General features: G+C 49.8%; 1 protein-coding gene across 1 annotated transcript; it reads right to left on the bottom strand.

The window, feature by feature from the left end:
* Nucleotides 1-3614: 3614 nt before the first annotated feature.
* LOC119441170 (endochitinase-like) lies at nucleotides 3615-6142 on the bottom strand. Its single transcript, XM_037705839.2, has 3 exons — nucleotides 6021-6142; nucleotides 4792-4962; nucleotides 3615-3753 (listed from the first exon to the last, which is right to left on the bottom strand). Exons 1-3 carry the CDS (start codon nucleotides 6120-6122, stop codon nucleotides 3748-3750), a joined length of 279 nt encoding a protein of 92 aa, XP_037561767.1. The 5' UTR covers nucleotides 6123-6142; the 3' UTR covers nucleotides 3615-3747.
* Between the last annotated feature and the right edge of the window lie 6412 nt (nucleotides 6143-12554).

Below are 12554 nucleotides of genomic sequence, written 5' to 3'. Positions count from 1 at the left end.
GAGGGTCTGTAGTCTACCGTGGCGGCTCGACGGTCATGGCGACCGTGTTTTGACGACAGCGAAATGCAAAAAACGCTAGTCTACTTAAATTTTGGTGTATGTTAAGAACTTCAGGTGGTGAACGTTAATCTGAAGCCGTTCACCACTTCCTGGTTCTTTGTTAGCTGTGAAATACAGGAAGTTCGGTCATAAAGAGTTCGGTCATTTCGCAAAATTTTACCCAACAAAAGAAAATCAGAAGTGATCAAATAACAAAGTACTCGAGATTAAGTCCCTAACAAAATAACAAAACGTTATGATCATCAAAGCGAGTACATAGAGCACGGTTAAATAGTAAAAGAAAATGTTGAAAAAATTTGTCGCAGTTTCACCCGAAAGGTGAAGCACGAATTGCGATAGCAAATTAGTAGAGAGCTATACGGAGTAAGGATAGTAGTTTATCAGCTGTATAAACTTGGACATGCAGCAGCACCAGCAACGCGCAGAACTGTTGTCGATTCCGTCGGCGTTTTGCCCGCGTTCGCACCGAACGCGCGCGGCGTTTTTATATAAATACGTATTTGGTGCCGCAGCTAAACGTCGCCTCCCCTCCCTCCCTCCCGTCCCCCCACAGCCTTTCGCGCGACGCAAAAAGTTGCGCTTGCTCTCTATATATGGAAAGGAGGAAAGAGACGCTTAATTCTGCAGCCCTTCAGGGAGCACGGCGCTGAGCCGTAGTAGTGATTTTATTGAAGAAGAAAGTGACGCTTATTTCTGCTGCCCAATAGGGAGCACGGCGCAGCGTCAGGGGAAGGGGATAAAGGAGATAAAGATGTTGAAAGGAAGGGAAGAGAAGAAGAAGCAGCAAGAGTCTCATCCGATCATGGAGGAGGCTGGTGATGGAGGCGATGGCCTGCTAGGGACGAGCGCTTAGCGATGGGCGGAGATTCCGTTCAGTTCCACAAACTCCAAAAGGCTGTGGAGAGCTCGGAGGTGGGGAGGCGACGGGAACTGGAGGTCGCTGGTTGTCGCAGCAGGTAGACCCTGTTGTCTGTAGGCAGTGATGACCCTTGAGCGGTCCTGTGCCAGCGCAGGGCATGCACAGAGAAGGTGCTCGAGGGTCTCGGGGTCGCCACAACGTTCGCAGGCCGGTGCTCCCTCAAGGGCTGCAGAAGATAGCGCCAACCTTTCCCTTTCCCTCAAGAACCACTTATCATCATCATATCATCGGCGCAGAACGCGCGTTTGCTCTCCGACGTGCGTTCGATCCCCGTGAAAGCGCGCCTCCCTCGCGCCCTTTCAATCGCGCATACAGCGTCCGGAGCGCGGCGACGATTTCATCGCCGTTGACGTTATACGGAACCTCACGGTGACGGCGACGACGACGGCAGAAATCTGCTTTGGAGTGTCCATGTAATTGCTACCGCAATAAAATTCTGAGCCCTCCCACTACTGTGAAGATGGAAGCCAGCGAAGCTGTGACTAGGTGGGTCTGCTGTAGTGAATATTGCTATAGTGAATTTATATCTTATCATTATTGATTATATTGAGCGTCTTCGGCATGTTCGTCAAAGAGCAAGGACACCGACGTCTCGTTTTCACCCGGCGCGATGGCCAAGTGCGTCTGCTGCGCCATGACCGCCCCATCGTCATAGACTAGCACATGAGCCACAGCGTTTATAGCAGCGACACACTGCCCGGCAGCATCAGGATCCCGTGAGATCTCTCCCTCTCCTGCTCTCGGCGGCACATACCCACATAGCCAACACACGTATGAGCCACACGTGATTTCTTTCTTACCTTCTTTCTTTCTTTCTTTCTTTCTTTCTTTCTTTCTTTCTTTCTTTCTTGTTGTGATAGCAATTATATGGACACTCCAAGCGATTTCTGCCGTCGGCGTCGGCGTCGCCGTCGCCGTGAGGTTCCGTATAAAGTCCAACAGCGATGAAATCGTTGCCGCGCACCATATGCTGTATGTGCGAGTGAAAGCGCGCGAGGGACGAGGGACCCCGCAGGTTTGAGGATGATTTGTCTGAGGATGCATGGATGGATAGCAGCGCAGTTTAGGCCCCCGCTAACTCTTAGGATTATTTTATAATCGCTGCGTGGCAGCGGCAGGGGCTTCGGTTATGCTCTTGATTGCGTCTTCTGAGCCACTGCAGTGTTTGCTGGTGGCGAAGAATGTTGACGTTGTCTTGAGAGGCTAACGTGGATGTCGCGCCAGACGCGCGCGCCATCGGCGCTAGCTGCGTCGCGCTGCGTTCCTTCGCCCATGCTAGGCGGATTTACGCCGAGCAGCGAGACGGCCAGCCGAGAGCCCTAAAAAATGCTGAGGCTCGCCTAATGCACGTCGGAGTTAGCAACAGTAACTGCCAGGAAGTGCCCATAACACTCACATTGGCCCGGTCTGGAAATCAGGGCGTTTGGGGTCATCGGCCAAGCACAACAACAAAAAAAGTTGTCGCAGTTTCACCTGAAAGGCGAAGCATCAATTGCGATAGCAAATTTGTAGAGAGCTATACGGAGTAATGATATGAGCTTTATCAGCTGTATAAACTTGGACATGCAGCAGCACCGGCAACACGCAGAACTGTTGTCGACGCCGTCGGCGTTTTGCCCGCGTTCGCTCAAAATGCGTGCGGCGTTGGTGACTGTTGCCAGAGCCTCTGATGTAAATAGGCACTTGGTGCCGCAGCTAACGTCGCCTGCCTTCCCTCTCCCTCCCCCCCCCCTCCCCCACATCCTCTCACGCGTCGGAAGAAGGCGCGTTTGCTCTACATATATGGTGATTGTAAAGGAGGAAAGAGACGCCTACTTCTGCAGCCCTTAAGCGATCACGGCGCAGAACGCGCGTTTGTTCTCCGCCGTGCGTTCACTCCCCGTGAAAGCGCCTGCCCCTCGCGCCCTTTCACTCGCACATACAGCGTTCGGCGCGCGGCGACGATTTCATCTCCATTGACGTCATACGGAACCTCACGGTGACGGCGACGGCGACGCCGACGGCACAAATCTGCTTTCGAGTGTCCATATAATTGCTATCGCAATAAAATGAAGGAGCCGAGGTGACATGCGACCGCTCGCACCGAGACGTTGCAGTGTTCGAACTGGCGGGAAACCGCCACGCACATGGAGCCAAACCACCACACGCATGGAGCCGAAATTGTACACGCCGGTCGGTCTACGGACGCGATCTACTGGAACCTAGCCCTTAATAGCTTCACTGTAAAAGTGCAAGAAAAACACAAGCATGAACAGCTACGCCGCCTCGCAAATTTCCGGTGCTGCTACGGGACGTTAACGCCTACTGATCAGTAATTTTTGTTGCAGGTATCAATCGTGGAACTGGAAACATAGGAGAAAGTTATTGCAGTTTGTGTCGCTGAAAGTCCAATATGTACGATATATAATACAAGGCTGGCGGATGTTGCTAAAGTTCAGGGGAGAGATTCACTGCAACAAGACCACTTTTTCCTCATCTACACATATACCATAACCATTTATTAACGACAATCCCAACATAGAATAAGCCCCTTCCCCTAAAGAAATGTAGCTTACAAGCAGCAACAAATCACGTTGTCGATTAAATACCAACAGAAGGGAGACTAATAGAATAAGAGAACACAATACATAATTTATTAAGACATAATTCAACAACGCAATCGACGGTGGCATGTTTCCGATCGGCACCGTCCAATTTCTCACTCTTCATTTTTTTTTCTTTTAATATATCCAAGGTTTGTTCCTTCCAACCTTGTGTCTTGGCAGCTTTCAGCCCTGAAAGACAAACGAAAAGTTGGCTCCTTTTCCGTTCTACCACGTGAATACAGGACGGGAATAAATCTTATATCTGCTTGATCGGTCATCTGCGGCACGCCAGACAAGAACACCGTCTTGATGTGAATTTTTTTTCAGATTGATCAGCCTATTACCCATCAACATAGGTGTTAGGGCGCGCACTACTTCTCTGTCTTCCAGCGCAGTACCTTTACATGGCAATGTGACCTGCTCTGACTTCTTGTCTAAATTTGTGACGGAACTTAGTCAACACTCGTGATTAGTCAAATCAACTTTAAAAAAATTCTGGTGCGTTATTGCTGCGTCCCTCATTGCTAAGTTTGTTCTTCGAATCCAAAAATGTGTGTAATTAAACGTATTTTTCTTTGCAGTCATGTGCTTCCCTACACGGTCAAACGAGTACTTGCGCGTTAGCCGGGCTGTTTTCATGTTATGTCCCATTCAAAGAGCAGGAGAGCTCTCTTGGTGATTTAAAGGAAAACTTACAAGGCTGTGCAATGTAAATTCCATCGCCATTGAGCGTCGGCAATCTCAAGAGAGCATGTGTATAGCACTGTGTATTCAGACGGCCTCCTATATTTAACTACGTGAACATCACGAGTCACCCTTCCTCCTCTAGTTGTTGTCCTACCCATTCTTGGCGTGAACCAAAAATTTCGCAAAGAAAAATATATTCAAATAATGGACCGCCGCGGGAATGTCTCAGAGGCAAGAAATTCTGCTGCTAACGCATGACCATCGGAGAGCATCTTGCAGAAGTCATAAGCAGCATCTTATCACTTGTTCGTTTTCGATCGCCGCGCAAGGAGACGTTTGCTAGAGTCAAGAGGTATTTACACGGCACTGACAAGCGTTAACGTGTCTCTATACATAATTGTTCACGCTCGGCTCGTCATCTATTTCTTGTCATATATACACTAATGCACTAATGCGGAATTCGGCAAATCACACCGATGCACCGTTTCCTCCGATCACCGTCACCCCAGCACGAGTTTTGACGGCGTTAGACCGACACACCTTTCTCCTCCGGGAACGATAGAAGTTTATGGGCCGGTAGTCCTTCATGACCTTCCATGCCGCCGTCACCATCGGGTACTGTTCGTCCTGCTTGCAGTTGCCCCCGTAATCGTCCTCTCCCAACGACCACACGAAGACGCCGCCCAGCGAACGGTCCCGAAACCATTTCACCTGTGGTTGACCAAAGGAAACGGGAAAGGAAACTTCTAAGCGAAATGCTCGCCACTAAATGAAGCGCGCTGACTTTGCAAACCACTACCGATTATTCTCTTCAATCACGTTCTGGGACGGAACATTGATAAATATTGTGCGTTTATATATTTCCATTGACCAATGGTGCAAACTACACAGCAAAAACAATGATACAGTAAATCATTCTTCTTGTGAAGTGAACGTACGCATAAACCACTTCTAGACGACCGCCATACAAGTACCACCATTAGTTATGTCTGTGCTGTTAAACAACTCAGTTTGCTTGGTTTGTAGAAGCCAGTAAATACACTAAACACACGCAAATTCATGCCAACGGCTTGATTGCTTCAACCAGCTCAGCCGGCTTCATCGTTACCCCATTAAATAATGTCCTATCCGAGAGTAGACTTCATACGTTATGACGTCGGCAAGTGCGGTATACCCGCCGCCGTGAGTGAACCTTCTCAGTTTACTTAGAGACAGCCACAGCACCCATGGGGGGATTATATTTTTTTACTAGAAACCGGCATTAGTTTGAATGGAGTCAGTCTTCCGACTGTGCTACCAAGCACAGTTGGTCGTTTATATCATAGAGCTTTATCATCACGTCAGATATATAGGCCATGAAGTGAGACCAGTGAAAGATGGGCAGGAGTGGCAACAAAACAGTGCGTGAATTCTTGGAGGCACACGTTATCAGATAGAAAGGTCCCACGTATGCCAGTGACACTTTGATCACGTTATATTCATCAGAGATGCACCTGTTTGAGGTAAAGATGTAACAATGTGGACAGCCATCATTGTCAGGTCATCAGTCTTGTGGTGACGCGTGCGTAAAAATTGCGCTTTGCTCTGCTTCGTGCAGTAATAAGGGATTTGATGGTTGGCACCTTGTGTGTGCTTGTGTCTTTCCTTTTTTATGTCCACTATCGTGCCCAAAAACCATGTTTAGTAAACCCGCCAACATTCCCAAGAAGTTCTATTAAGCTATGTTATTTTAACGCTGAGCCAAAATAAAATGGAGAGATTTTATTTACCTTTACGTCGGCGCTGTCTGTGTCGTCATAGCTGACCCACTGGTCTTTGTGGTAGATGTAGGGTGTTGCTGCATATGGCGCCCACTTTCTAGTCCATTTCATGTAGCCAGCACGATTACAGGTCTGGAAAAATAAAGATTTCAGAACTGTAGGTGCATGTTAAACATCCGGTATGGTTGAGCGTGACATGTTTGTCCAGAGTTGCCGCAACTGGGCAGCCGGTGAAACTTGAAGCTTGTAGCGTGCGGTGTTGGCTAAGGCCGTGTAAGAATACCTGATGACGATGGAACTTGTGAAAGCAATATATTGAAGGAACCACTACTGCACTACAACTAATTCTTTGGAAACTGGAAAGTCAACGCATATTTTTGGTCACTGCTTATGTCAGTAGGTATTAGCTTTCGAGTAATCGCAAGTCAAACTCGTCATCTCAGAAAAGTCTCATGGCTAGCGAACAAGCAAACATTTGAATTTGATTAGGTACTGTTAGATACGGACATCCGTCAAATTCTCCAAGCTCAACCACTCGCCGTCACCTGTCAATCCTGGTGCGCAGGGGCGCGTCGACCGCGATATCGGTCTCGTCAAACCGGTTGATTATCCCCACCTCGTGAGCCACGCGGGGAGCTTTGGTCTTCCCCCTGTTTGACACTTCCTGTAATTGCAACGGAAGGTTGACCCAGTCCCTAGAAAAGTTGCTTTGCTACTCTGCAATGCCGTTCGACAACCACCCGGGACCTACAGCCAACTGAGCGCGTACCAGGCGAAGAGGAAATGCCGAACGAAGGCCGCCATCCGACAATGGAGCCCTTGAAGCACCATCATTGGCCGAATATGACGCCACTTGCACGAGCCCCTACGATTGGAGGAAAATGACGACACCTGAGATGACTCGACGATTGGCTGAAAATGACGTGACCCCGAGAGACCGAAGGGATTAAAAGCTAGAGACAGATCGAGAAGAGACATTCTTCTTGCCACGGGCCACAGCGTCCGATTTGCTGCCGGCTGTCGATTACTTTATTACTGTTCTTTACTTTGTGCTAATACTGTAAATGATGTAAATAAACCTTCAGTTCTCAAAGTCCACCTCAACGTCGGCCAACTCCCGCAGTCAACCGCAAGATCGAACTGTACGTGTCTTTTACTCATCCCTTATTTTCTTTGATTTCACTACATTTATATTGATCTGACACTACATAACGGGTTACATTGGCTTGTTTTTATTAGCTCGAAAACTAAGAAAACAGTAAAGAAAATATTAACAAACGAAGCAATCAGAAACGGAAAAATGCAGTTTGCCAATAATTATACATTGTTAGTGAAACAGTTTAGTTAATTTGGGACAATAATTATACAGTGCATGTACAGCATATGTCCACAGCAACTTTATTTGATTGGTCGCAATAAGAAGCATGAAAAGTAGCACATACAACAGTTTACGCATGATTCGTGGTACGTGCACAGTGTACCTCCGAAAGTATTTCTTAGTGTAATGTATCATAACTTGTTAAGCGAAATGATAGGCTAGAATTTCTCAAAATTTATTAACGTCTGTACATGTGAACATATTTTCTGAGAGAGAGTTCTTGATTCAAACTTTCAAAATTCCATAAAACGCCGAAAGCTGACTCCTCAGCCATAATGTGATACAGCATCACAAGTGTCTCACCCTTAAAGGTACGAGACGCTCTTTACATACTCTACCGTTCCCCTAAAATTATGAGCGCACCTGCAACTACCCGTCGGACCACATAACAAAGGCGGGATCATCTGCCAAGACATGTCGATATGTCTATGGTCTGTTTTCGAAGAAGATGGCCTCATACAGGGCCGCCCAATCATATAAAAAATATACATTGTTGCATGTACGCGTCAGTGAGAAAAACGTTGACCGTTGAACGTACAACAATATATATTTTTTTTCTGTGACTGCCGGAGTGGTGCCGGAGAGTCTTCGCAAAGCGATTCTGAATGCTATGCACGACGACCCTACGTCTGGCCATTTAGGTTCGGCGAGGACGCTCTACCGGATTCAGGAACGCTTTTATTGGCAGTCTGTTGAGACGCATGTGGCCAGCTGCATGCAGTGTCAGCGCCACAAATGTCCATCTACTGCTCCAGCTTGTCTCCTGCAGCCGATCCCACCTCCAAGCACGCCTTTCCAACAAGTGGGCATTGACTTCGTGGGCCCTTTTCCAAAATCAGCCAAGGAAAATCGGTGGGTAATTGTTTGCGTCGACTACCTCACACGCTATTGCGAGACGGCAGCCGTGCCCTCAGCAACTGCCACTGACGCTGCAACCTTTCTGCTGCAATATGTCATCCTGCGACATAGTCCGCCTGGCGTGATCATCAGCGACCGTGGACGACAATTCACGGCAGATGTCGTGGAGGAGCTGCTTCGTTTGTGTGAAACCAACTTGCGTCACTCGACACCATACCATCCACAAACGAATGACCTTACGGAGCGCACCAACCGAGCAGTTATAAACATGCTATCTGTGTATGTTTTATCCGACCACAAGTACTGGGATGACGTACTGCCTTTTATCACGTACGCGTTCAACACCGCCAAGCACAAAACTACCGGTTATAGCCCTTTCTTCCTGCTGTACGCACGGCCACCCCGGTACACAATCGACACTATTTTCCCTTTCTGTAGACCCGAAAATCCCACTGTCGCCGAGACCCTCTGCCTTGCCGAAGAGGCGCGTCGTATTGCTCGTTTGCGCATTTTGGCATCGCAGGACAGATAAAAACCACGCTACGACATTCGCCACCGTCCGGTAACCTATCGCCCTGGTGATTCAGTGTGGCTGTGGACTCCTGTATGGAAACGCCTGTTCTGCCAAAAGCTTTTGGCCACCTACGATGGACATTTTTAACACGAAAGTGTTTTATTCCGGGGTCCACCAAGACTTCACTGACGTATTTCCGTCACGGAAATACGTCATAGAATATAATACAAAGAAAGAAACCAGAAGAAAAAGTTCCACAAACATGCAAAATTTGGAAATCGAACCCACGACCTCTCGGTCCGCGACGATAGATCGCCGAGCGTTTAACCCATTGCGCCACAAACGCATTTGTAGAGAGCTACACAGACGCGCCTTATATATCTAACACTCCTCCGTGTACCCGCGCTCTTGCTCGGGGCGGTGCCGCCGCCTACGAGCAGAAAAGAGAAGTACTGCATTATGACACTAAAGCCCGGGATACATGGAGCGAACTTTCTCGACGAACTTCACGCGTCAAGTAACGACGCGGCGACACGACGCAGGATGTTTGCTGTGTTGCAATACATGCGGCGAACGCCGCCGCGCGTTGGCCGCCGTGTTGGCGGCGGTCCCGGCCGCCCGCTTCGAACTGAATTTGTCGTTGTCCTTGTAGAATTCACTTAGTTGGAAGCAAATGACTGCGTAAACGGCTTTCGCTTAGTCTCAGGCCGCTTCGACGACAGAGTATTATGGATAACCTTGAGTAGTTTTCGAGATCGCTTCTCGTTTCGAACGCGTCTAAGCCTAGCGAAAGAAATATCCGATGCCAGCGCCATCTATCGGGGAAGTCGGGAGATAGGCATGACGACAGCATGTGGCCTCTGAGATCAGAAGATTTCTGTTGAAGGTTGTTGTAGAGAGCTTGCACTGCTTGTCTGTTTCCTCGCAGATCAGCGGATATGGGATGTAGAAATACAACGCGATTCCTGAGAGATCATACTAGGAACTTCTCAATCGGTGCAGAGACATGCAGACACGGCAACACCAACGCGATTGCAGACGACGCGAAAAGGCGCGCGCGCGCGAAACACCAGCATGCATTGCGACCGGAACTAGTGCCTCCTGATTGGCTGTCGTCCACCGCTGCGCGCTAGACGCTTCCGGCGGCGGCGTTCGCCCGACGAAAATGTTTGGACAGGCAGATCGGCTGCGGACGGCAAATTTCTTGACGCCGGCCGTCGGACGTTCGCCGCCCGAGGAAGTTCTTCGCTCGGACGCCGGTTATTCGCTCCATGTATTCCGGCCTTAACGCGCACCGACAGTGAACGCTTCGGTGGTCTCAGCACTACGACGCCTCGATGCCAGCATTCGAAGGGACGCTGGCATCAAGAAGCACTACCAAGGTGGCGTTCACCGTACTTAGCACAGTGGAGCGTGGCCTCCGCAATTAGCTCTGAAAATGTTTCTGAAGTTGATCGCGGAGGCTGCAATTACGACGCGCTGTACGCGCTGATTTGACTCGGTGACGATTCAGTTACGTGCTTTGTCTTGCGCGTTGTATTAGTGTGTCAGTTACGTGCTTCGTCTTTCGCGTTGTGCTAGCGTGTGCAGCGTAGTGCAGCTTCCATATGCACGACGGTTGCTCATGGTCATCGACGTTGGTAGTCGTGATGGAGGAGACGTGCCACCAGGCGTCAGCGTGGGTGCATCAACGCCTAAGGGCGCTTTAGCCACAAAACACCAATAGACATTATATATCAATGTGCAATAAACATTACACTACTTCTGTGAAGACACGTTTCACTTTCGTGTTCTATACCGATTCCTATATAAGAGGGATCAACCACATTTTTTTTAATTCTTAACAGACTCACGGAGGTCACTTATACCATAGCTCGCCTGTGATGAGTAGTGCGCGACACAATGCGGTGACTTTTGTGGTGCGCGACACGGTGCGGTGATGCGCGACGGTGATATTTGTGGTGTGCGACAAGGTGCGTTGCATTTCAAACAAGAAGCAGACGACAAGGAGAGCGCGCGCCGCTCTACCGCGCCTCGCCGAAAACGACGACGCCGAAGACCGTCCGGCGCGTGAACACGCGGCGCAAGAAAAGAAATCAAAAGAAAAAAAGCCAATCCAATCACAGAGGAACACGGAGCCTCGAGCAGCCAATGAGAAATCGACGAGTCGACCAGAGCAGCAGAAAAAGGAGCCGCGCTCGCAGTAGAGGGAGGAGTTCCAGAAGCGGCACCAGGACAAGGTCGGCCACCGGATCGGGAGTTGAAGACGGCCGTCGGGTTCCGGACCCGAGCCACCAGGACTTCACCCGGCCGGGGCCTCCTGCCAACCCATTCCTGGGCGCCGCCACTCCATCCGTTCGAGAACTGCTGCCCGAGGCCGGCAAGCGTCTGCGCCCGTGGGCAGAACGAGAGCTGTCGGGCTACGGGCCCGAGCTCTACGACCAGCTGCCCGGTCAGAACGCCGCCGCCATCAACCCCTGCTGCCAAGCCGCCTGCCTTCCCGGGAATCGCCACCCTGCCCGATAATCTACTGCTGCTGCAGGCCGGTGAGCGTCTGCGTCCGTGGGCAGAACCGGAGCTGTCGGGCTATGAGCCCGAGTGCCACGATCAGCTGCCCGACCAGAACGCCACCACCGTCGGCTCGTGCTGCCGAGCCGCCTGTCTTCTCCCTCCGAGCCAGAGCTGCCACGCTCGGGTAGCCGCTCCGACACAACGTCTTTTGGTGAGACCAACACCGCTTATCTCGTCGTCTCGTCTCCGCTTCGCCGCGTCGAGACTGTAGTGCATACGCACACCCGCAGCCTGCCCTAACTTGCCTCATATCATTAGCGTTCCAGCTGCGTGTTTTCATGTTATCGTTGTGTGTTTGGTTTATGGTTTTCTTTTCCTTTTAGTTTTATTAAAAGTTTGTGTGTTTCCCAACCAACGGCTTTGTCTTCGATTGGGTTCTGGGAGGCTTCGCCTCAGAGAACCGCCAGAAAATATTAAACAAAAGAACCTGCTCACCACATCGCCTCACAGCGAGTGTTAGAAGAGCTGCCAGGACCCAAGTGGTCCATGCATTCGCCCGCTTGAAATTGTTCACGTCAAGATAACTGGATTGAATCGCCCGGCGGGCTTCGTCTACAACGAGAGGAATGTTTCACGTACGTGTGAGTGAGAAAAACGATGACCGGTGAATGTGCTTGCGGTCCCGGGTTGGAAAATAAGAAGAGGACGATGCTGAGTTGATCAACCAGCTGGCCGCTATTGCGCTCACCTTCGCGACTTAAAATGAACGGCCCCCTTCATCCGTAAGGGTGATAAACGGTCTCCTTCACGCGTAACAATATATTTAGGATCAATCTCATAAAATTCCAACACCATTATTTTACTTTATGGGGAACCAGCGCTTGCCAGGAGGTGCTCCTGCTGTGCGAAGGCGCCAATGAAAAATCATGAAAAATGCTCACTCCGTCCACTATGGAGGCAACGAAAATAGGGAGATAAATTCAACGATACGATACGCGCGCCACTATCAACATTTCCTGCAATCCAATGTGTCCAGGCCAATGCTCATGGCCAATGCCCATGGGCCATTGCTAATGTTATCCTACCTTGTAGCATGACGGTACTCAGTGAGGTAAGAAGGCCGACACGTGTGCCTTAAGAGGAGTGGTGAATTTGCTGATGCGAAATTGCAGGATGTGTGACTGAAAACTGGTTCCTCCGCTCGCTAGGCTGTGTTTTATGGCACTGCTGTTGACACGGGAAGTTTCAGCGCCGATTGCCCATATCGACATATCGAGAGACG

The sequence above is a fragment of the Dermacentor silvarum genome, chromosome 2, assembly GCF_013339745.2.
Source record: "Dermacentor silvarum isolate Dsil-2018 chromosome 2, BIME_Dsil_1.4, whole genome shotgun sequence".
NCBI classification, from domain to species: Eukaryota; Metazoa; Arthropoda; class Arachnida; order Ixodida; family Ixodidae; genus Dermacentor; species Dermacentor silvarum.
Note: the sequence above shows the minus strand (reverse complement) of the source record. Positions and strands in the feature narration are given on the sequence as shown.

Bases quoted from the DNA above. Each gene is read 5' to 3' on its own strand.
- LOC119441170 (XM_037705839.2), bottom strand. From the start codon at position 6,122: ATGAAATGGACTAGAAAGTGGGCGCCATATGCAGCAACACCCTACATC. The intron at 4,963-6,020 runs GTAAATAAAATC...GGTCAACCACAG, and splicing joins CAGACAGCGCCGACGTAAAG to GTGAAATGGTTTCGGGACCG.